Source organism: Coenobita brevimanus, chromosome 2 (assembly GCF_032717465.1).
Source record: "Coenobita brevimanus isolate Jiangsu-jjx chromosome 2, ASM3271746v2, whole genome shotgun sequence".
Taxonomy (NCBI): Eukaryota; Metazoa; Arthropoda; class Malacostraca; order Decapoda; family Coenobitidae; genus Coenobita; species Coenobita brevimanus.
The window spans coordinates 2,781,071-2,805,858 of record NC_136955.1 but is presented as its reverse complement, the minus strand read 5'-3'; the positions used below and the strand labels follow the sequence as shown (position 1 = coordinate 2,805,858).

Below are 24,788 nucleotides of genomic sequence, written 5' to 3'. Positions count from 1 at the left end.
ATTACCTTACTCATTTTCTCAGTGTTTTTCTGATTTATATATGAGGTGTGTCAGAATTTACGTATGTTTACAAAAAGAATATTATAAACAGGTTAGTGTATGTGTATATAAATATTCTAGTTTGCCTTCTTAATTTCTAACATTTGCCATTTCTCAGTTTATGGATATTTAATTGAATTTTGTTATTCTGTTTGTCTTGAATCTGTAAATTTGAAAGACAGGATTTTTTTGGATTTTCACTATGTTTTTTTTCGATGTTCATTCAATGTTTCTTCCCTTCAGACTTGAGTGTGATGAGCAGAATGGAAGAGAATCATTTAAGTTTTATTATTATTATTATTATTATTATTTGCCTTTATATTTCCTCATTCGTAGGTTTGATATCCCTGTTATTATAATCATTATTATTATTATTTTTCTCAGTTGTAGGTGTTTTATCCCACAAAACCATTACCCTTTATCAGTTTCTTCTTTCCATCACTAACCAATTTTTTTTTTTTTTTTTTTTTTTTTTTTTTTTTGGGGGGTTAAAAAAAAAAAAACTTTAGTAAAATAAATAAATAAAAAAGTAAAATTGGAGATAGCGAGAACTTACTAAAAATTGACATTGTAGTAAAGGGAAATTATATTCTTTTAACCCCTCTTTATTAATTCTCTCATTTTCTCTCTTCCCTAAAATCGTCTGTTTGTTTCCCCTTTCCCAAAATTATCTGCCTTATGTATGCAGTGGATCTGATACTATATTTAACCCTTCTTTTTATTCATTTCCTTATTTTTACATCCTTCCCCAAAATCGTCCCCTTGTTTTGCCTTTTCCAAAATTATTCTCCATGTTCTTGAAGTAGGTCTGACATTATAACCCGTCTCATTTTATTAGTTTCCTTATTTTTTCTTCCCTCTCCAAAATTGCCTCTTTCCCAAAATTATTCGCCCCGATCTTGCAGCTGGGTGGTTACTAAAAGCATGGTTGCATGACCCTTGACTTGCTGCTCTCTGGTATCTTGTTTTTTTTTTTCTTGGAACTAATGCTGGATTCTGGCCTTTGGTTCCTTCTTCCTTGCATTAAAAAATAAAAAACGAAAAAATCCCTCCATCCTAAGTCTTCAAAAATACGGCATCTCCTTGGTTACTATTGCAATTGCATTATTTTGGCCTAAGTTTGAGGTGGATGCATTTTTTTTACCTACCCAAGCTTAACCCAACTATGATTTCAGCCTTCTAAGCTTAACAGTGATTCTGTTTACCCCCCTAAGCTTAACCCAATTATGATTTCACCCTTCTAAGCTTAACAATGATTCTGTTTACCCCCCTAAGCTTAACCCAACTATGATTTTTTAAACCTATCTAAGCTTTAACCCAACTATGATCCAACCTTCCCAAGCTTAACCCAGCTGTGGTCCAACCTACCTAAGCTTAACCCAACTATGATCCAGTCAACCTAAGCTTAACCCAACTATGATCCAGTCAACCTAAGCTTTACTATGATTTTCTAACCTACCTAAGCTTACCCAACTATGATCCAACCTTCCCAAGCTTAACCCAACTATGATCCAACCTTCCCAAGCTTTGCCCAGCTATGATCCAACCTCCTTAAGCTTAACTCAACTCTGATCCAGTCTACCTAAGCTTTACTATGATTTTCTAACCTACCTAAGCTTACCCAACTATGGTCCAACCTACCTAAGCTTAACCCAACTATGATTCAGTTTAACCTACCTAAGCTGGAATTATGGGCCTTTTTTATATTCTGTTTGAGTGTCATTTTGAGGGTTTGTTTTACTCCCTTTTTAACCACTCACCCTTAAGCGTTTGTCTTCTGAGTTTCCTGTATTCTTCCTTGTCTGTCTGTCTGTTTGAGTGCATCACCTGACCTCTTTTCAGTTTTCCATCAATGCCCTGACCTTCTCGTTGAGTTTGAGAGCTTGCATGCCTGCCTCACCTGTCTTTCCACTGACCCTACCTGACCTGTTTTTCGTCTTCTAGCCTAACCTTGCTGACCTTTTTCTTGTTTTAATTTTTTTTTTTTAGTATAATCACCTGGTTTTTTTTTTTTTTTTTTTGCCTAACCTTATTGAGTTGAGTTTCAGACTTTCCATATCCTCCTGAGCTGTTTTTCGTCTCCTAACCTGACCTTATTCTTGTTTTTATAATCTTCAGTCTTAACTGCATGCCTACCTGACCTTTTGAAGCTACCTGACCTTCTTTACAACGTACCCTTACCATTCTGAGTTACTGCATGCGTATCTGCACCTTCTCTCTGACCTAACCTTACTGGCTGAGTTTGAGTGAGAGCACGTCTACACCTCTGACCCTGTTTGACCTCTAACCCTTGTCTATGACCTAACCTCTCTCTTGCTTATGGGTGAATGCATGCCGATCTGACTTTGGTTCCCTTATTGACCTAACCTCATCATTCTCTTGTGTTGGAGTGAATGCATGCCTTTACCTGACCCCGTTTACAGAGTCTTTCCTAACCCTTATCTCTATGACCTAACCTAGCTGTGACCTAACCCAACCTAACTGGGGTTGTGATGCGGGTATCACTTGCAGGGCGCCGGCAGGGGCTGCACGCAGGACTCGCGATCCACAAATGGCCCCCGGGGATGATGAGCAGGACCCAAGGCACGGGATCCACATTTTCTAGTAAAATGGGGGGAGGGGGGTGGGGCGGGGCAGGGCAGGGGCGGGGGCAGGCCAGGGAGGGTTCGCTTCGGAGCCCATCACCCTTTCCTCCCAACTCCTTCCTTCCAGTCCGAGGTTAGGCATTCTGAAGGGCCCCATGTTCTTAGTGACGTAGAAGGCTTGGTAGCTCCACTTCATCATTTTATTGTGCACATTATACCTTGATGTTATCCTTTATGCTCATTTTATGTTCAAGTATTTATGTAGTTTGGTGGTGGGAGGGTATGCCTTCACACAGTGACACCGATATAACTGGACAGCTCTGCTGCCTAAGCATACAAACGTCCCTCAGCCCACTCCCTTTTCCCCAAACGAGATGGTGGACTGCAGGAGAAGGTCATCTTAAGCCTGCACTCTATGTGGGTCACAGCCCAAGTAATATACAGGAGGATAAAAAGTTGTAAAATATTTCACTAAGAAGAGGTGGTGATCCAAAGCCTTCTGTGGCATTCAGAATACGGCCCCAGAGGAAACGTGGCAAGTTAACTGAACCCCAGGTGACCAGATGCAAAGATGTTTGATTCAGTTGAAATGTAGAATTTTCAATTTTCAGTCTTTTTGTAAGGAGGACTAGGGGAAACTGAAAAAAAATGTATGTTGCTTAGATATGTGTAGGATTCAGGCAGAGAACAATAATGAAGCTTTAGAGAGACACAGGCAATTGTAATAGGATGTTTAGAATTAGTAACGAAGGAATGTAATGTTGCTTGATTAGCCAGGCAGGATATTTGTTGAATATTGTTTGCTGATGAGAATAATGTAATATTGTAATACCCTAGATTCCAGAGTAGGATTATTTTTTAGTTTGAGGAGGAAGAGTTAAGAAATCGACTGGTTGGCAGAAGGGAGAGGAAGGGTAAAAGGGAGATGTGTGGTGTAGGGGGGTAGGGGAGGCAGGGAGGGTGAGAGGGAGGGAGGGGGTAGGAGAGGCAGGGAGGGGAGGTAGTCCTGCTGGCAGCCCCACGGCCCTGAGAGGAACCTGTGACAGACCATGACACACCCGCGGCGCGCCTGGGGTACCCTCCCCTCCCCCTGCCCTGCCCTGCCCTGCCCCGCCCCGTCCCGTCCCGTCCTGCCCTGCCCCGTCCCACCCTCACCATCTAACCACAAAAGGGGGACGGCTCTGCCCCAGGCGCCCCGCCCCGCCCTGCCCCAGCATGGGTGGAGGGTGACTTATAACATTGACTACATCATTTTCCTCACTTTCATCATGACTATTATTATTATTATTATTATCACTTATTATTATTATTCTCATTATTGTTAGTGAGTGTAGTGTTGTGTAGTGCCCTGTGGTGTCAGAGTGGGATAGTGACGTGCCCCCCCGCAGGTACTCGCCCGGGTCTGGAGACAACTTGCTGGGCAACTCACTGCTTCCTGGCTCCGCCCTCAACGGCTCCGGCTGGTGCATCTTCGTGTACAACCTGGCGCCAGAGACAGAGGAGAACATCCTGTGGCAGCTGTTTGGGCCCTTCGGCGCCGTGCAGAACGTGAAGGTGATCCGGGACCTGCAGACCAACAAGTGTAAAGGGTTCGGCTTCGTGACCATGACCAACTATGACGAGGCGGTGGTGGCCATCCAGTCCCTCAACGGCTACACCCTCGGCAACCGCGTCCTCCAGGTCTCCTTCAAGACCAACAAGCACAAGAGTTAAGGTGCCCCGCCCTGCCCCGCCCCGCCCCAGCCGCCCTGCCCGCCCGGCCTCCTGGCGGCATACCGGGGGCCACGTGCTAGTCAGTCCCGGGACCCGGGCCACCGTGGCGGCCGGGGCCCCGCTGGGACCCCGCCCGCCCCGCCGGCCCCGCTCTGCCCCCGGCCGCCAGCAAGGCCGCCCTGCCCGCCCCGCGCCATCCAAATATATGTATATTAGCGCGGTGCAGGACCCGCGGCAGCCAGGCCCCGGCCACAATATCATTACACTGTAAGTTGTCGAGTCCTCAAAACCTCGTGTGAATGGGTTGGTGCTGAGGGCGGGTGTGGGCGCCCGGCCCTAGCCCACTCCCACGCCCGCCCTCTACCTCTTATTTATTGCTATTTATCTCCTATTTAAAGCTAAGTGTATTTTTATTGTCTTTACTGATGTACACTTGAGGAAGGAGTGTAACGGATCAGTTGTGCGTATTATCGCCGTCGTTTTCCTTGTCAAGGAAGCATAGTTTAGTTTTGTGTTTACTTCATGCCAAGGTTGAGCTGCAATAGAATCTCAAGTTTTGTTTTAGGTTGTGTTCTTGCTTGAGTGAGGAAGCAAGTGTTTCTAGTCTTTATTTCGAGTCATTATCTTTAAGAGCACTACTAGCTGTGTAGCCTAAGTGTAGTTTGAAGGGTTTTGGTCAGTTTATTGACGAAAAATGTTTATGTTTCTTGCATTTTATGATTGTCACATTTATTTTCTTTCTTTCTGTACACAGCAATGTCAGAACACCACTTTAGTTTCTGAATGGCTGGGAAATAAATTTAGTTTGTTTATTTGAGTTCTGCCTTTTTATTTTGTTGACACTTTCTGTTGGCCTTTTAGTTCCTCACTAACACGATGCTGGGACCTGCACCCACCCCCCACCCACGAGCCCCGCCACGCACTCAGGCCTTGTGGCTCTGGGTTGGGGGTGGCAGACAGGCCCCCTACCCCGCCCCGCTACACCCCCACTGCCCAGACCCCTCTCCTAGAAGGGTGGGTGTGGGTGGAGGGTTAGCACTGCACCCACTGTCCTAATCCCTCTCACTGTAGGGTGGATTGGGGCAGTAGGTGGAGTGGTAACCTGCATCCACCGCCCCAATCCATCTCAGAGGGTCGATTTGGGCGGTGGGTGGAGGGTTAGCCTTCCTCCCACTGCCCTAATCCTTCCCTGTGGGTAGATCTGGGCAGTGGGTGGAGTTGTAGTGTGGCCCCCCCCTACCCCGCCCTGCTGCGCACCCACCGCCCATCGTCCCTCCCGCAGTAGGGCCGAGTTGGGCGGTGGGTGGATAGTAGCTTGGCATTCACCGCCCTGCCTTCCCACCCACACCGTCCACTGCAGGTAAAGTGGGAGGTTGTGGGTGGGGGGCTTGGCGACCCCCTCACCACCTACCCCGCCCACTGACCACACCCCAGGCCCTTGCATGTGGGTGACGCGATTTTCAGTGTATTTTTGCTCTTACCAGACGATTTTACTCACCTCAGGAGGGGCTTAGAGAAGAAACAGCCTGGAGGAAGGTCGCCAAATGCAGAGACAACGCACGAGGTATTTTCAACTTCTCGCCTGGTACAGCAAGGAAAGTGTTGAATATATCCTGGATCTTTTCTCCTCATTTGGTGGTTTTCCTCGCATGTCCTCTCGTTTTGTAGAGCAATATTAAGGCTGTATCTAACCCCTCCAGGTCCAAGAGACTCTCCTAAGTTGAGCAGAGTCATCCGGAAGCAGCAAGAAGAGAGCGAAAAAAGGCGTCCCCGTGCTTACCGCGCTGTGTGGGTGTCGTCTGGGGCGGGAGGGTGATGGCGGAAACCCTCACCACTACCGCCCTGGAAGCGTTACATTGAGTTGGTCACTCTTGGTTCTCCGCTTCTTGGGACCCTTTGTGTTGTTGGGTTTTTGAGGAACAATGTCACAAAGACAGAAAAAAAAAAGTATATAATTATTAAACTAAGAAAAGTAATAATAATACTACAAGTCACAAGCTCTAATTATCGCGCAAGTTTAACCAGGCAGCGATTTTAGCCGACGTCACAAAGAGAATCTACTTAACGGTTGATCCCCCTCAGTACTAACCACGAAGGTGAGAGTTAGAGAGAAAACTTCCATGCAAACTTAAAGATTATGAGAGTGTGTCTATTTTTGTACAGAAATTTAGATAAAGAAACCCTTACTAACATTCCTGCATCAATCGATATTAAGTCAATAATAATAATAATAGTGATAATAATGATGGAACTTGTTATTATTAGTATTGTTATTATTATTCCCTGCATCAATCGATATAAGTTTAAGCATATGTAGATGGCAGTGTTGTGATTCTGGGGATGCGAGGTTAGGTCTGCCAGGGAAGACAAATATTGTCACCTTGCTTGCCACACACACCTCACACCTCCACCACACCTCACCACACACCACCACCACCACCACACCTTATTGCACATCACCACCACACCACACCTAACACCACCATACCTCCCAGCACACCACCACATCATCACACCTAACACCACCTCATCTCACACCTTCCACCTTCACGCCTCTACCACACCACACTCCTTCACACCACCACACCTCATCTCCCACCTTCCACCTTCACGCCTCTACCACACCATCACTCCTCACACCTTCCCTATCCCCCAGAAGGAGAATGGTAGGCTGCAGGGGGAGGGCAACTTCAGCCTGCAGTCCGTTGGGTTCACGTTAAAGTGATCCTAAAGCCACAACTCCACCACCACCGCACCACACTACCACTACATCACCACCACACCACCACACATCACATCTCCTCTTAAAGCGCAGTGTGGGATCTGCATGAATGAATTTAGGCCGGATAAATAGTGTGGAAATCCCGGGTATAGGATTGCCCCACTTAATATAATGTCACCCTTCATGCTATAGGTTGTTAAAAAATAATGTCTTGTTCTTATTTCGACTAGGGCAGAGAGAGAGAGGAGCGGGGATGAGTGAATGACAGGAAAAAGAGAGGTGCTAAGAATACAGTGTGTGTGTGTGTGTGTGTGTGTGGATAGGTGCTTTTAAGTTTTATGCCAACAAGAATACCAACTCAGGTGTGTGTTTGTAAGAGGTAATCGTTAATGCCAACAATAATGAAAATGCTAAGATTGTGTGTGTGTGTGTGTGTGTGTGTGTGTGTGGCAGCAGCATCTTGGCAGAGCATCCTAGCGCCCCACCTTGTATGACCGCCGCGCACGTGTTACGAACCAGTCACGGTGGAGTTTTTCTGTTCATAGAGGGTTTAATAACAAGTTTTTATCATTTTTTATATAAATATATATATATATTGAGAAGCAGAGGCTAGTTTGTGGGCTTATGAAGCAGTTTTAAGAGTGGTGGCGCTGGAAATTGTTGTAGTAGTGAAGGTCTTGTTATGAAGAGTCTAGTCACAGTTATGATGCGTTTTTAGTGAGTCCTGGTGAGTAGTGAGTCTCGGTGAGTCAGTTGAGGAGAGTCTAGTCACAGTTACGATGAGTTTTTAGTCCTGGTGAGTAGTGAGTCACGGTGAGTCATTTGAAGCGAGTCTAGTCACAGTTATGGTGGGTATTTATTTATTTTTTTTAGTGGGTCCTGGTAAAGTGAGTCACGGTGAGTCAGTCGCGTCAGGACAAGAGCTGCCGCCACCACCACCCCCAGTCACTCCCCTGGAAGGAATCAACGAAATAGCTTAATACTTGATAATGGTACTCTTGTTGCCTAGGTGTGATGTGAGACAGGTGCCGCGTACATTCCTCTTTCCGTCACAGTGTTTGTCTTCTCGTAGCCCCGAGCGAGGCCAGGCGGGTGGGGACGAGGCAGGGTGGATTTCAGAGTGTGTATAGGCATTATAGAGCACGTGTTATAGGCCCTTTGTAGTATGCATTATAGGGTGGGTAGGTAAGGGATGTTAGATGTGAGGTTGGGTATTGGTGGAAACAGTTGTGTCTGGTTGGACTGTCATTTGATAGTCGTAGGTTCGATTCCCGGTGCAGTTGGATAAGTAACTATGATGGATATAGTAATGTATCTGTTTTCGCCACTACCCAGCCTTATATCAATCGTTGTGTATCTCTGTGTTCTCTAATACATACTACATTATGCCCATTTGTGCCCCACCTTGTCCCGCCCCCACCCGCCCCGTGCTGGCGAGGTCAGTACACAGGCTGAGAGCGTGAGTACCCTTCCCCGAGGTGCCGCGCCGCCGAGCTGGAGGACTTTACGGATGCAAACTCCCGGTGCCGCCGCTGTGCCCTGCCCCACACACCCCGCCACACACCCCAGTTGACAGGATGGGGGGTGGGGTGCCCTGTGCAGCTTCGCACACCCTGCCTCTGACTCGAGTTGGCCAGGTTGGGGTGCGGGTTGCTGTCCCTGGCCCCATGCCCCTCACCTGTGGCCAGGACTGGGCAGGCGGGGTGGTGTGTGGTGGCGGGTGCAGGTGGCGGCGTTGCCTAGTAGCGCGGGTGGCGTGGCGGGTCCTTCTGTCCCGCCCGCCTCGCGTCACGCCAGTCTGTCAATGTGTTTGTCGACCACGATACTTCAGTTGCATTACCGCGCGTCTAGTATCGTAATTTATCATATATTATTGTATCTATTTGTCATATTCTTGTATATTATTCAAGTCTAGTTTGAATATTGTTCATTATATTATTGCTCTTAGAGGGAGTGGCGGAGGCGGAGGCCGCTGGTGTGGGCAGGGCGCGGTGGGGCGACACCCACTATAGCACAAAGCACCCGCGCCCAGGGTGACAGCCTCCCATGCCCCGCCCACACTCCGCCGCCCCAACACTTGGATTTATTGTATATGTAATGTAAACCTTTTCTCTCTGTGTGTTGTAGCCGGCTAGGTTGTACGCCACACTCCCGGCTGGTGGGCCTCGCCCCGCGCCCGTCCCGGAGTCACAACTACCACGCCGCGTCCACCCTCACTTCGGCTCCACGTGGGAGTCCTTCCACTCCCATGCGATGTGGGAGCACCCGGGGAGCCTCGTGTCTGCCGCACCGTGCGGGAGTGTGAGTGTGGCGCATTATGCGGAAGTCGTAAAATCTCAGGCTCCGTGCGGGCTTCCTGAAGTCTGAAGCACAGTGCGGGAGTCGCCGGGACGCCACGCCCTGCGGGAGTCCTGGAGGCTGACGCACCGTGCCGGAGGCGGCGGGCGGGCCCGTGACTGGTCAGCTCTCACTCAATCATTCCATGTTTTCCGTGTCTGTGTTTGTACTACCAGTCAGTCAGTCAGTCAGTCAGTCAGTAAGTCAGTCTAAACTGAGACTTGTTAACGACTTTGGGGGTCTAATCCGAATACCTCGACAACAAATGATGCAATAATGTCTTTTATCCGACTCTTACGTAGCGTAGCGAGCAGTTATGATGACTCGTAGTGCCCGCTCTGGCCGGCCCCGCGCCCACTATTTTGTAAGTGTTACAGAGACATTTTTGAGCAAATACGCCCGGGGCCGCGCCCGACCCGCCCTTCAATTGCCGCGCAGTCGCCCCCGCCTGGGCGGCGAGCCGGGGGAGGGCCGCCGCCCCGCCCTGCCCCGCCCCGCCCCCCCGCATCGGGTGAGGGTGGGGCAGGGCGGGTCGGCCCCCCACCAGCTGGCCCGGGCTGACTGTAGCGTCACCTTGGTTGTTGTGTTGCCCCGTGGCCACCCGCCCCGCCCCGCCCCGCCCCGCCCCTTCTGTACTGTTCTGCTTGTGTAGTGCCGCCGCCGCTACGTGTCTGTGTGTATGGTTTACATTACCTCCGGGCGCCGCCACCCTGCCCACCAGGGCTGGACGGCCACACCCGCACCCGGGTTTTGTCTCCCGACATCTTTAGCACGTAAGACTTTCCTCCTCATAATTATCATTCTTCTTATTTAGAGTAATAATCCGATATACAGCATATAGTCTCAGCTTCTGTATAAGTTACCGTAGTCTAACTATTAATATTATTATATTTAATGTGCCATTAGTCTATCTGTTTGCTTGTTTACCTTGTCGAGTGTAGAGCCATGGGTTGGATTTTGGTTATTTTGGTCACGTGTCCGCCAAACCAAATTTTCTCAGCAAAAGTGTCAGTGTAGACGACCTCGTGTGTCAACTTTGGACCGAGTCATCAATTGCGTCAACAGCCTCGTTGCCTCCCCCGCTGGAATGGCCAAACTCTTCCCCATCGACTTTGGTTTAAACTACCTGTACTGTTCGTAAATAACCCGCGTACTTAAATCATTGGTTTCGTCGTGTCATTGTGTTCTTAGGCACTAATCCAGGTTGTAGGCCATAAGTTCTTTGCCATTTCATGTTAGTTGTGTACCCCCTATTGTTCGCTGGGTCCCGGTCTCCGTTTTCTTTGAGTTGTTTCAAGTCGCTCACGAAGCTTCGACCGGCCGAGCTCAACTTTGTCTACTACTTTTGTCTTCCTCATCTCTTTCTTTTCCTTCATCTTTTCTGTTTCTTCCTCTTTCTTTTCCCTCATCTTTCTGTTCTTTCCTCCTCCTTTTCCCTTCATCTTTCTGTTCCTGATTTTTGCCTCTCATCTTTCTGTTTCTTCCTGTTGTTTGTCTTTCCTTCCTATGTTTCTTTTCCTTCATCTTTATGTTCTTCTTTCCTTTCGCTTATCTTTCTGTTCCTTCCCCTTTTTCTGTTCCCACACCTTTCTGTTTCTTCCTGTTTACTTTCTTTTCCTACGTCTTTGCTTCTTGCCCTTCATCTTTCTGTTCCTGTTTAGCGTTCCCCACGTCCTTGTTTCTTTTCCTTAAGCTTTATCTGTTTCTTTCTCTCTCTTCCCACATATGTGTTTCTTTTCCTTTTCTAGTTTTCTCTGTCTTCATCTTCCCGTTTCTTTTCCTTAATCTTTCTGCCTCTTTCTTTTCTCTCATCTTTCTGTTTCTTCCAGTTTATCGTTTCTCACATCTCTCTGTTTCTTCTCTATGGTTTTCCTCTTTTCTCTGCCTTTACTTCCTCACCTCTCGTCCATGTTTCCTCATCATTTTTCTTCCTTCGATTTTTCCTCATTTTTTTCTTTCCCTGTCTTGCAACTTCATTTTCTCTTCTCATTTTTATTTCTTTGTCTTGTCCTCCCGATCTTTCTGTTTCTCTCTTCATACTTATACTTTACTCAGTCTTACTGCCCTTTTTCCAACATCATTTTCTTTATTCTTCTTTTCTCCATCTTAGTCTTTCTGCTTTACCTCTATTTCTTCATGTCATTCAACTTCCTTTTCATGTTTTCCCCTATACTGCCTCTGTTCTGTATTTTTTTTTTTTTTTTCCATTTCCCTTCACGTTTTCCTCCCTCATTTGGTCTTTTTGTTATTTTTTTTCCTTGCTCATTTTCCTGTTCTGCTTTTCTACCTACGCCTTCTTATGCCCTTCCTCAGTTTTTCTTTCCATTCTGCTGTTTTCCTGTTTTTTTCTGTGTGTCATTTTGTCTTTTCCGTCTCCATTTTGCTTTTATTCCTACTTTTTAAATGTTTTTCTTACCTTTTTCCCCTTTTCCGTTCTGCTTTTTTTCCTATCCTTTCTCTCTGTTTTCGTCTTTTTTTCACGTGTTCTGCTTCTATCCCTACCCTTTTATATGTTTTTCTTTTTTCCCCTTCACCATTCTGCTTTTTATTTATTTATTTATATTTGTACCTCACTTTGTTGCCCTTCCCCATTCTGCCTTGTTTTTCCCTGACCTCGTTTTCTTTCGTCCTTTTTTTTTTCACCTCCATTCTGCTTCAGTCCCTACACTTTTTAATGTGTTTTCCTTTTTTTTTTTTCCTTTTTCATTCTGCTTTTTCTTTTACCTCACTTCGTTTTTTCTTTCATCCCCATTTTTTCTTTCTTCCTCCTTTGGTTTCCTCGTCCATTCTGCTTCTTTTCCTCTCATTCTTCCTCCTCCTCGTCTCTACCTCCCACAAGATTCTCTCCTGTCCTTTGGTCCTGTGTTATCCCATTAGATCTCCGAGCACCCCTTTCCCTCCCCATTCCCCTCCCCTTAATTATTTCTTCTCTCCCTCCCCCTCCCCCTGACCCCCTTCCCTCCTCCCCTCCCTCCCTCCCTGCTCCCTTTTTGTCCTCCGTCCCTCCCTCCCTCCCTCCCCCTCCCTCATGCTCCTCTCACTCATAATGAATTGTGATTATGGCAAGGACCTGAGAAATAAAAACTTAAAAAACAAAACAGAAAAGTTGGTCAGAGGACTCGGAAAATTATAAGCGCACCCATTTTGTCGTTTTAATTGAAAGCCGAATGATAAATAAATAAATATATATCTATAGAATATATATGTGTATCTATTAATTTTACGGGGAGGGCCGCGATTCTTACATGGGGTTATAAAAGGGTAAGTTTTAAGGGAGGGATTGCCAAGAGAGGGGAGGGAAGGGGAGGGAGGTGGGGTCCAAGAAGGAGAGATGTGGAGAGATGGAGGAAAGAAGCGCGGGGAGGGATGGAGGGGAAGGAGGCCTAAGTCAAGGGGTATTTTGGAATTACGCGGTGCAGGCATTTTCTCACCCCCCCCAAGAGCCCCCCAGACCCCCCACCACTGCCCCCCAGCTACTAAGAAACTAACTCGAGCACTAGATTATCCCCCCCCCACTAACTCACTAATCCCCCCACAAACTAAAGAGCACTGATCGTCCCCACTAACTCAAGCACTAGTTCCTTGATCCCGGGAAGATGTTTTATTCTACTTCCTGGTGGTGTTTTATGCGGCTTTGGATGGACTTCTGGAACTGGAGGGGTTAGATCGAGCATTAATAAAAAAAAAACCATCAGTACCAGAGGCCGTCCCAAAGCGTAATCGTCCGGTAGGGAGGATTAAACGGGCATACACGTCACCCGGCGCCAGGGAGCTAGTTCCCCTCCCACACACACCACCATAGCCCCCCGCCCCCAACTTTGATCTGAATTACTTACTAATGGATAAAGTACACACAGACTGCCCCAACAGAGTGTATAAGTATATTCATAAGTAGCAGTTAAGACTCGAAAATACTTGTCTTTTTTTTTTTTTTCCGTTTTTTTTTTTTTAACTCAGTCAAATGTTTTAACCCTTTCATGTCGGCGACGTATTTTCCACTTGTTCCTGCCACCTCCAGACGGGTTTATTCAGCTGAAGGGAGAGAGACACACCTGCTTGTGAATGGGGCTGATGGAGAGAGAGTCCCAGCCCTTCACAGCTTTAATAAATGTTTCTGAATTTCTATATAAAGTCCCTGAATTTCTAGTCAAAAAAATCCTGGAATGAAAACCGTCTGTTGGTAGCGAGAATAAAATAAAAATAACTCCCCCAAAATTCGTCCTCGAGCTGAAGCGGTTAATGGAGAAAATATATATATATTAAAAAAAATTTCTACCCTGGCCGCCCAAAATATCGCCCCACCCCAAAACACGCCCCCTCTTGCCTCCCCGCCCCCAAACCCCGCCCAGACCGCCACCCCGCCCCACCCTGTCTTAAGTCCTCTGTGCAAGCTGATCCTCTGACCAATTTTTTTACAACCACAGCGATGCAGAATCTTGTTGTCGTTTCCAAAGGTAGAACTTGGTTGTATTGCAATATTTGTACTTTTCCATGTTGAACCTTAAATAATAAACTATTGCAAGAATATGTTTACCCGGCTTGTTTCACTAACCCACCGCTAGAGGGCTGTGTCGGTATGTTTACATCTGACTGGGACCCGGCGAGGAGGACCCCAAACCCGTTCTTGACTAGTAACCAAGGAGATTCAGTCCCACGTCACCTAGATTTGTTGAATTCTTATGCACCTAACCCATCCTTACCTCACCCCTTTCAGCTTACGGTTGATTTTGACTAGTAACCAAGGAGACTTATTCCCACCTCAACCTAACCCGTCCTTACCTCTAGCCCCTTTCAGCTTACAGTTGATTTTGACTGGTGACCAAGGAGACTTATTCCCACCTCAAACCCGTCCTTGCCTGTAACCCCTTTCAGCTTAGACTGTAGTGTTTATTTTGACTAATAACCAAGGAGACTCATTCCCACCTCAACCTAACCCGTCCTTGCCTCTTACCCCTTTCAGCTTAGACTGCAGGGTTTATTTTGACTAGTAACCAAGGAGACTCATTTGCACTTCATAACCTAACCCATCCTTACCTAACTCCTTTCAGCTTACGGTTGATTTTGACTAGTAACCAAGGAGACTCATTCCCACCTCAACCTTACCCCTGTCGGCTTGATTTGGACTAGTAACCAAAGAGACTCATTCTTTTGCAACCATGATTTCCTGTCCATACCTAACCCCCTTTCAGCTTAGACTGCAGGGTGGATTTTGACTAGTAACCAAGGAGATCCATATGATATTCAGGGTGCCAGTAGCCCAGTCCCATTAGATGAAAACAGACCGACTATCATTGCTTTTACTAACTCTAATTTTAGGGTCTTTGTGTAAGTGGCTTGGGAGACTCAACGTCTTTTCCTGAGCGATTTATTTTGCACATTACCCCTCCGTATGGTGTAGTATGGTGTGTTATGAGATTGTTAAGAGGAAATATGCAGAATGAATCGCCAGGGAAGATTTGTTACGAAGTCTCCCTTGTCACGTAGAATGGTATTTGATGCCTCACACACACACACACACACACACACACACTCTCTCTCTCTCTCTCTCTCTCTCTCTCTCTCTCTCTCTCTCTCACACACACACACACACACACACACACACACACACACACACACACACACACACAGACACTGGTTCTTCAGACGAGGCGGTGGCTTCTTCTCTCAACGCTGCTGTTGTATATGTGTGTACGTATGTATGTATGTTTCGGGGCTGTGTATCTCTGCTCCGAATACACACACACTGCCGAAGACGTTGCTTTGATTCTGGTCTCTCTCTCTCTCTCTCTCTCTCTCTCTCTCTCAGTCTGTATTTATCAACAATTTTCTCTTAAAAAATGAATCTCCTTGATATTTTGTGTGTTAATTCGGCAGAGTGGGTGATGAACAGGTGCTTATCAGTAGGACGAAAATAACCTCTAATAACAGTGCATAACAAGCTAAAATAACAGCTAAAAAGAAAGCTAACAGGCAATAGAAGAAAGCTAACAGGTAATGCGAGAAAGCTAATACGACAAAATATTACACACAATCCATCCACTATATATATAGACAATACTGCAATTATTTAAATCTCATTGCTCCTCTACACGTTAATTCTCAAGTATTTCTAAGTGTTTAGTGTTTCTAAGTAGGGGTTTGTAAAGGATAAGTAAGTAGGGGATTTTGTGGTGGTATTTACTGTACTTATATTCGTAGTAATGGGAAGGGAATGTGGGTTTGTAGTGGGTAAGTGTGGGGGAGGTGAGGTTAGGTGATATTTGGATGGTGGCTGTTAGTTTGCATTGTACTCATACTTCATACTGTTATGGCACACTACCACACCTCACTGTTATACCACCCACCACCACACCTCACTCATACCACACGCTACCACACCTCACTGTCATACCACACGCTACCGCACCTCACTGTCATAACACACTACCACACCTGTCATACCACACGCTACCACACCTTACTGTCATACCACACGCTACCACACCTCACTGTCATACCACACGCTGCCACACCTCACTGTCATACCACACACTAGCACTAGCACACCTCAGTCACACGTTTGTACCTCACTGTCATACCACACCATTCATATCACACTACTACACCTCACTCACCACATACTACCGCACCATTCATACTACTAACTTACCACACCTCACTGTCACACACACTACCACTCCACCACACCTCTTAGTCACACCACTACTACACCTCAGTCACACCACACACTACCACACCACACCCTACCACATTGCCACACCACACAGTCACACCACACTACCACACCCTACAGTCACACCACACTACCACACCCCACAGTCACACCACACACTACCACAGGTCACACCACCACACTACACCCACATATCGCCAATTCTGCACAGCACTTTTGCACCCTCTTGTATAATATAAAAAATAGTTGATTCACCCGGTATATGTATTTGTCTTTATCATACTGACCAGTTATCATACTTGTGCATACTTTTTACTTCACACCATACTGCCAGGAATACATACATACATACACACATACGTACATACTAACATTTACCACAACGTACATATATACATACACAGTTTTCTACGAACAGCACCATCCTACCTACTTACTAATGCATTTCTACCCACCTGTCTGTCTACCTACCTACCTATCTACCTACCTACCTACCTACCTATCTACCTACCTGTACCCTCCTTCGACCTGCTTACACTACCTACATACCCACCTACAGTACATTCATGTATACATTTCATAATATACAGGCATTTACACACACACATATACTTACATACATGCATACATACATAACTACATACATACCCACTTTCATACATACTCGTACATACCAACCCACCTACATACATACATACATTTATACACACCCACCTACACATACACACACACATACTTAGCCACATTAATACATAAGTTCATACATACACAGCTACCTTTCTGTGTACTTACAATGCATACCTACCTACCTACTTACCCAGCCATATGCATATCTACTTACAGACCTCCACATGCATACTAACGAAACATATACCTTCCTATACCCACACAGATACCTACATAAACTCATACCTACTAACCTGCCTACTTACAAGCCTACTTACGTGTCCTACTTACCATACGTTTTCTGAAGGTTACAAGTATTTTATTATTTTTTTTATTTATGTATTGAAAAGTTAATGTTACCCCTTATGTTGCCAAAGAAAGGTAGGTCAAAGAAAATGGGTGCTGTGGTGATGGTGGTAGTTGTGGTGGTGGTTGTGATTTGGTGGTGGGAGTTGTGCTGGTGGTGGGGGTGTGGTGATGGTGGGTGGTTGTGGTGGTGATGGTGATGCTAGTTGTGGGAATGGTGGTGGTGGTAGTTGTGGTAGGGATGATGGGGGTGGTAGTTAAGATGATGGTGGTGGTAGTAGTTGTGGTAGTGTTAGTGATGGTGGGGTTAGTGGTTATGGTAGTTGTGGTTGTGATGGTGCCAAAAATAGCAACTGTGATGGTAGTGGTGGTTGTGACAGGTTAAGGTGGTGGTAGTTGTGGTGGTGATGGTGGTAATTGTGGTTGTGGTGATACTGATGGTTGTGGTAGTTGTGGTTGGGGTGGTGGTGGTAGTAGTTATGATTGGGGTGGTGATGGTGGTAGTTGTGGTTGGGGTGGTGGTGATGGTAGTTGTGGTTGGGGTGGTGGTAATGGTAGTTGTGGTTGGGGTGGTGGTAATGGTAGTTGTGGTTGGGGTGGTGGTGATGGTTGTTATGATGGTGGTAGTGAAGTTATGGTAGTGGTGGTGATGGTGGTAGTGAAGTTATGGTAGTGGTGGTGATGGTGGTACTTGTGGTTGTAATGGTGGTTGTGATGGAAGTCTGGAAGGGAAAAAAATTGTGGTGGTTGTAGTGATGATAGTTGTAGTAGTGGTGATGGTGGTAATTGTGGTAGTTGTTGTTGTTTTTGGTTCATCTGAAACGTGAACCCAGTGGACTGAAGGCTGAAGTTGTCCCCCTGAAGTCCACCATATTTCTTTTGAGAGAGAGAGAGAGAGAGAGAGAGAGAGAGAGAGAGAGACTATGTAAAGGCGTCTCTCAATAATAAAGTGATCAGATTTCTTTTAGAGAGAGAGAGACCGACCGACCACGTGAAGGCGTCTCTCTTACTGTACTTTTCTTGTGATCAGCTTTAAAGATAAAAAAAAATAATCCGTTTGGGTCCTGTTTATCTCTACTCCGCTGGTCGTATTCTAAGGGAAGATTGGGACTTAGAATAACTACTCTGGTTTAAGGAGCCTCGTGTGGTTAATAGGCAGTGGTTTAGAGGTTAGAGGTTAGGCTGTAAATTGGGATTGAAAGTCTATCTCTGTCAGTCTATTGTCAGACGCCATAATCCCGTAAGGGGTGGCCATTTGACTTTGAGTTAGTTGCTTTACGGGGAGGGGCACTAACCCTCTGGCAACCCACTTGTTGACACGTAGGGAGCACGTATGGTTTGGTTATATGGTTACCACCCAGCGTTGTAAATGGTTTCTTGGCTTGCAGGAAACCATTTGGCTTGTCACTCAATGTAAAGCCACCTGTAAAGGAAAGAAAAACAATAAGAAGTGACAAGAAAGATGGAAGAAAAAGGAAGAGAGGAGGGTAGGCACAGAAGAAGATTGATAAAGGCTAAGGATGAAGTAGGCAGCACTACATCAAGTGAGTGGATGATGGTCGCCACCACCTACCCGAAATTGAAAGTCCAGCCCCAAATTAACCCACAATTATTCGTTCCATTTAGGCAGCGGTTTTTTTCCTACTATAATTCGTTCACTTTATATTGTCGATTATATTCTCCTCTATAATTCGTTCATTTTAGGCGATTATATTCCCTCTATAATTCGTTCATTTTAAGTTGGCGATTATTTTCTCTCTATAATTCGTTCACTTTAAGTTGGCGATTATTTTCTCTCTATAATTCGTTCACTTTAAGTTGGCGATTATTTTCTCTCTATAATTCGTTCACTTTAAGTTGGCGATTGTTTTTCCATTATAATTCGTTCCATTTAGGCAGCGATTTTTTTCCTCTATAATTATTCGTTCATTTTGACTCGGAGATTATTTCGTACTATAATTCGTTCGTTTTCTGTCTGTTTATCTATTCCCAGACGCCTTAATCCCGTATGGGGTGGCCACAAACAAATCGCCTCCATATCGCCCTGTCCCCCGCCATTTTCACCTGACCATTACTGTATTGTCCACTGTAATTCGTTCGTTTTTAGGGCGTATTTTCCCTTTAATTCGTTCATTTTAGGCAGCGAGTTTTTTCCCCTCCCTTTACATGCTTATTTCACGTGGCTCAGCTGTGGAAAAAGACAATACGGTGACTCAGCATCCTTTCCACGGCACTTCTTCGTGACTAGCATCATAATCTGGTCCTGATCTATTGCTACAAGGGACTCAAGATTAGGGATGAGGTATATATGGATTAGGGATAAGGTATATGTGGATTAGGGATAAGGTATATGTGGATTAGGGATAAGGTATATGTGGATTAGGAATAGTTAAATGCAAGGTTAGGTGGAGACTCAGCTTCCTTCCCACGGCACTTCTTCGTGACTAGCATCATATTCTAGCGCTGATCTATTGTTACAAGGTACTCAAGATTAGGGATGAGGTATATGTGGATTAGGGATAAGGTAGGGTATATATGGATTAAGGATTAGATAGGTAAATGCAAGGTTAGGTGGAGATGGATTTGCATAGATTAGTGAAGTTAGTGATAGTCATTTAGGTGAGTAGTTTGATGGTTAGCTAGTTAGGATAGTGACAAACAGATTAGGATGATGATGTTGAGGAAATGTGTATCCGGATGGTGATGATGATGAATGAGGAATGTGTGGATGCTGAATGAGGAAATGTGTGATGATGATGAATGAGAAATGTGTGGATGATGAATGAGGAAATGTGTGATGATGATGGTGGTGGTGGTGGTGGTGATGATGAATGAGAAATGTGTGGATGCTGAATGAGGAAATGTGTGATGATGATGGTGGTGGTGATGATGATGAATGAGGAAATGTGATGATGATGGTGGTGGTGATGATGAATGAGGAAATGTGTATCTGGATGATGATGATGGTGGTGATGATGATGAAGAATGAGGAAATGCATGTCCGTAAGTCTGGATGATGATGATGATGATATGATGATGATGGTGGTGGTGGTGATGATGATGATGATGAGGAGGGGGAGGAAGAGGAACAGAAATGGATAAATGTATGTCCGGTAAGTTTGGATGATGATGATGATGATGATGAGGAGGAGGAAGATGACGAATGAGCAAATGTAGTCCTGATGATGATGATAGTGATGATGATAATAATAATAAGGAGGAGGAAGAATGAGTAAATATTTGCCCAGGTGATGATAATGATGATAGTGTTATAACCTGTTGATAACTTAGTTGATGAATTAGTATGCATTAGAATGACAGACAGGTTAGTGATAATGAAGAGTGATGAGGATGATGAAGGGTGAGGTTAGAGTGATGAGGATGATGAAGAGTGAAGTTAGAGTGATGAGGATGATGAAGAGTGAAGTTAGAGTGATGAGGATGGTGAAGAGTGAGGTTAGAATGATGAGGGTGATGAAGAGTGAGGTTAGAATGATGAAGAGTGATGTGGATGATGAAGAGTGAGGTTAGAGTGATGATGAAGAGTGAGGTTAGAGTGATGAGGATGAAGAAGAGTGAGGTTAGAGTGATGAGGATGAAGAAGAGTGAGGTTAGAGTGATGAGGATGATGAAGAGTGAGGTTAGAGTGATGAGGATGAAAAAGAGTGAGGTTAGAGTGATGAGGATGAAGAAGAGTGAGGTTAGAGTGATGATCAAGAGTGAGGTTAGAATGATGAAGAGTGAGGTTAGAATGATGAGGATGAAGAAGAGTGAAGTTAAAGTGATGAGGATGATGAAGAGTGAGGTTAGAGTGATAATGAACAGGAGTGAGGTTAGAGTGATGAGGATGGTGAAGAGTGAGTCAATATGTCTTGTAAATGATGATGATGATGAGAATGATGAAGGTGAAGAATGAGTTAGAATTTTTACGGTAGATAAGTAGGAGGAGGATAGTATAGATCGATTAACTGATAGATCGATATTTTAATCTATTGCACGGTTACAAAGTCGAGAGGTAACTTTGAATTCCCTCACTTTGTTATTTTGTGGTTATTCTTACTGTTTCCTGCCGGTTTAATTCGCTTAGGGAGAGACTTTACGAACTGGCGCATGTTCGGTTGGCCACACATGCACCTGGTACTATGTGTGTGTGTGTGTGTGTGTGTGTGTGTGTGTGTGTGTGTGTGTGTGTGTGTGTGTGTGTGAATTTCCGACGTTCATGCATCACGCTTACCTGGTCATTTCAGCTCATATACGACACCTGCGTTCATTCATGTCCGTGACGCCGACCAACATGTGATTTAGTCAGGGTTATCAGGTGTACCAGATACTAGACCACTGCTACACACACACACACACACACACACACACACACACCAATGATGTACGACGTTTATATGCTGCGATCTGTTCCTTTCATTAAGTGGGATTCTCTCTCTCTCTCTCTCTCTCTCCTGAATAGAATCGTCCGTCAGTAGCAAAATAACTCTCTCTCTCTCTCTCTCTCTCTCTCTCTCTCTCTCTCTCTCTCTCTCTCTCTCTCTCTCTCGAATCGTCTCAGTAGCAAAACAAAGAAAAAATAAAGAAAATAACGATCCTGGTAAATATATATTAATCCGTCCGTTAAATGAGAAGTCTGTCTTGAAATCGTATAGGCCCGGAGGTGATATAGAAAGCTCCTTAACACCTTTTCCCTTGCGAATTTTTCTCCGTAGTACTCCTTAACATTCCCTTGTGCATCGTTTTCAATTCGAGATCATTTGTTCTGGTAACGTAAAAGAGGTGTAGTCAGGCGTAGTGTGCAGGTATTGAAGTGTAGTGTGCAGATGCTGAGGTGTAGTGTGCAGATTCTGAAGTGTAGTGTGCAGATGCTGAGGTGTAGTGTGCAGATGCTGAGGTGCAGTGTGCAGATATTGAGGTGTAGTGTGCAGATATTGAAGTGTAGTGTGCAGATGCTGAAGTGTAGTGTGCAGATTCTGAAGTGTAGTGTGCAGATGCTGAGGTGTAGTGTGCAGATTCTGAAGTGTAGTGTGCAGATGCTGAGGTGTAGTGTGCAGATATTGAGGTGTAGTGTGCAGATGCTGAGGTGTAGTGTGCAGATTCTGAAGTGTAGTGTGCAGATGCTGAGGTGTAGTGTGCAGATATTGAGGTGTAGTGTGCAGATATTGAAGTGTAGTGTGCAGATGCTGAAGTGTAGTGTGCAGATATTGAGGTGTAGTGTGCAGATATTGAGGTGTAGTGTGCAGATATTGAGGTGTAGTGTGTGGATATTGAGGTGTAGTGTGTAGATACTGAGGTGTAGTGTGCAGATGCTGAGGTGTAGTGTGCAGATATTGAGGTACAGTGTGCAAATACTGAGGTGTAGTGTGCAGATATTCAGGTGTAGTTTGCAGATATTCAGGTGTAATGTGCAGACTAAATCGCTTAGGAAAGGGTGTAACGGAGCTTCCTTTGACAGTTAGGGTACGTCTCATAGTCCGTCAGATAAGAGTGGATTTTAATATAGTCTTTATCTCAGTCGCAAGATAAGAGTGGATATTATATGACTCCTGTTTATCTCAGTTCGTCGGATAAGAGTGGATATTTTAGTCATCTTTATCTCTGTCGCAAGATAAGAGTGGATATTGAATGACTCCTGTTTATCTCAGTTCGTCGGATAAGAGTGGATATTTTAGTAGTCTTTATCTCAGTTCGTCGGATAAGGGTGGATATTTTAGTAGTCTTTATCTCAGTTCGTCGGATAAGGGTGGATAGTAAATGACTCCTGTTTATCTCAGTTCGTCAGATAAGAGTGGATATTTTAGTCTTTTTTTATCTCTTATCGATGTGTTGCTTTTGGCTGTGATAACCAACATTCCATTCAGTTATTTTATGCCAACGTTTTTTATTTCCACCAACGTTTTCCTTTTAATAATTATCTGCCAACACCTGTGCACACCTGGCGAGTGGGTGTTCAGGGGTATAAGTGCATTGGAGCGGCGGAACCATAGAACTTCCTCCCTCCCTCCGTCTTTCACCAGTCCAATCCTTTTATGTGTTCACTGAGTTGAGATATTTGGGTTGTATTTATGAAGTTAGATGAGTGAGATGGCTTGCAAATAGGGTCCTACAGTTATCAGACTTTTAACAGTTAATTTGGAGTAATTGGAGTGAATATTGATCCATCTGTCCATAAGAGTAGGGGTCCGGGTCTAGGCTGTCCAGTCCTGATGCTTGAGGTCTTGGGTGGCGTTATGTAAGAGAGAGGCAGAGACAGACGGACAGTGTGTGTGTGTGTGTGTGTGTGTGTGTGTAGACTTAATATAGCATATGTAAGTGACTATACTGCTGGACCCTCCCCCCCAAAAAAAAAAAAATCTGATAATAGTTATAGAAATTTGATAACTCATTTATTTCGACCTTTGATAAATACAAACCCCAAAAATCCAGCTTCAGTGTTCGGGCTATAGACGGGGCGATGCAAGTGCTGGCTTTTCCCTGTTTTCATTTTCATTTTCAGAAGTTTGTGGAGATTTTTATGGATTTATTCGCGGATTACTGTTATTATTTATGTTTTGTTTATGCCCATGGATTTATATTTTGAGTGGTTACTAACACTGTGCTGTTGGCGTTTTAAGTAAGTTGTGGTTAAGTTGCTTGGGGGTAAAGCTGGCACTGATACCGATCCCTGTCAACTGCATGCCACCTCGTAGTCATTAAGTCACTGCCGTAGACAACACCCTTGGTATATGTTGACGTAGTTTTACATATTCTCACTCACACGCCCAGGTAAATACGAACAAAAATCCCATTAATGTACCATCAACTTTACTACTTAGGTAAAATTTCTGTGTAATAAAACTCGCCGAATTTGGTTTAGGTCGATGTTTTCAGATATGTTTTGGCCACTCTTGTGCTCCTGTGGCTGCGGTGACAACGAAGCTGCAATGCCTCTCGCAGGGCAGGTGCGCTTGTCATCTATTAAGCTATTTTGTCTGTATCCTCAAATCTACCGTACTGGAATCATTAGTACAAAAGAGGTGATGTTTTACTGATGTACCAGTTTCCCACAATTTTCAGTAGTAGTTGTGATGTTCAGAGCACATATACCGAGGGTGCCTTAACTGATCTCCCCATCCCATCCTCACGCTCCATGTCAGTGCCCTCCAATACAACCAATACCCCAGAACACTCTGTACCAAATATACCACGAACTGTCGAAAAAATACCAGCATAAACTGTTCAAGAATAAAAACTTAAACTGTTAAAGATGACGATATTACAACCCTGTTCAGTGTTTCTGGGGGGAGGGGGAATTAGGGACTGGAAAACGAGGATTGATGACATAAATGAATAACAGTGATTGATGACAAATGAATAAAAAATGTCAATAACGATACTACAGTCCTGTTTTCTGTCTTATCAGTAGGATGTTTTAGGAATGGAAGACGAAGTAAAATAAAGGTGAAAAGTAAATGACTCAGGTGACAGGTGTTTGACGAGGATGCTGATTGGTAAAATAAAAAGGTGAAAAGTGTTTTAATTCCCTTGGTATGTGTCATGTATTTTTGTATAATGGAGAGTGATCAACGCTTATGCTTAAAAAATTATGTGGTAAAAACACATTCTTTCCATTACAAAGGAAAGAATTGGAAGTCCTGCACGAGATGTAAGTACCATGACACTCAAATACACACTGAGACCCGTATTCTCCTGGGTTAAGGAAGTTCCCTAGCACCTTTTCCATGGCGATTTATTTTGCTTAATC

At 44.8% G+C, this 24,788-nt stretch overlaps 1 protein-coding gene across 8 annotated transcripts in view; it reads left to right on the top strand.

Moving 5' to 3' along the window:
• Nucleotides 1-4,343, top strand: part of fne (ELAV like RNA binding protein found in neurons) — a 211,218-nt gene extending 206,875 nt beyond the window's left edge. For 5 of the 8 annotated variants that reach the window (XM_080265559.1, XM_080265546.1, XM_080265554.1 and 2 more), the window contains one exon: nucleotides 4,013-4,343. In XM_080265559.1, coding sequence (XP_080121685.1) covers nucleotides 4,013-4,337 — 325 coding nt within the window. In that variant the 3' untranslated portion in view covers nucleotides 4,338-4,343. Of the gene's footprint in view, nucleotides 1-2,550; nucleotides 2,623-4,012 lie in introns of all 8 variants that reach the window. The other 3 variants (XM_080265526.1, XM_080265520.1, XM_080265517.1) reach the window with 1 other exon arrangement.
• Nucleotides 4,344-24,788: the final 20,445 nt, after the last annotated feature.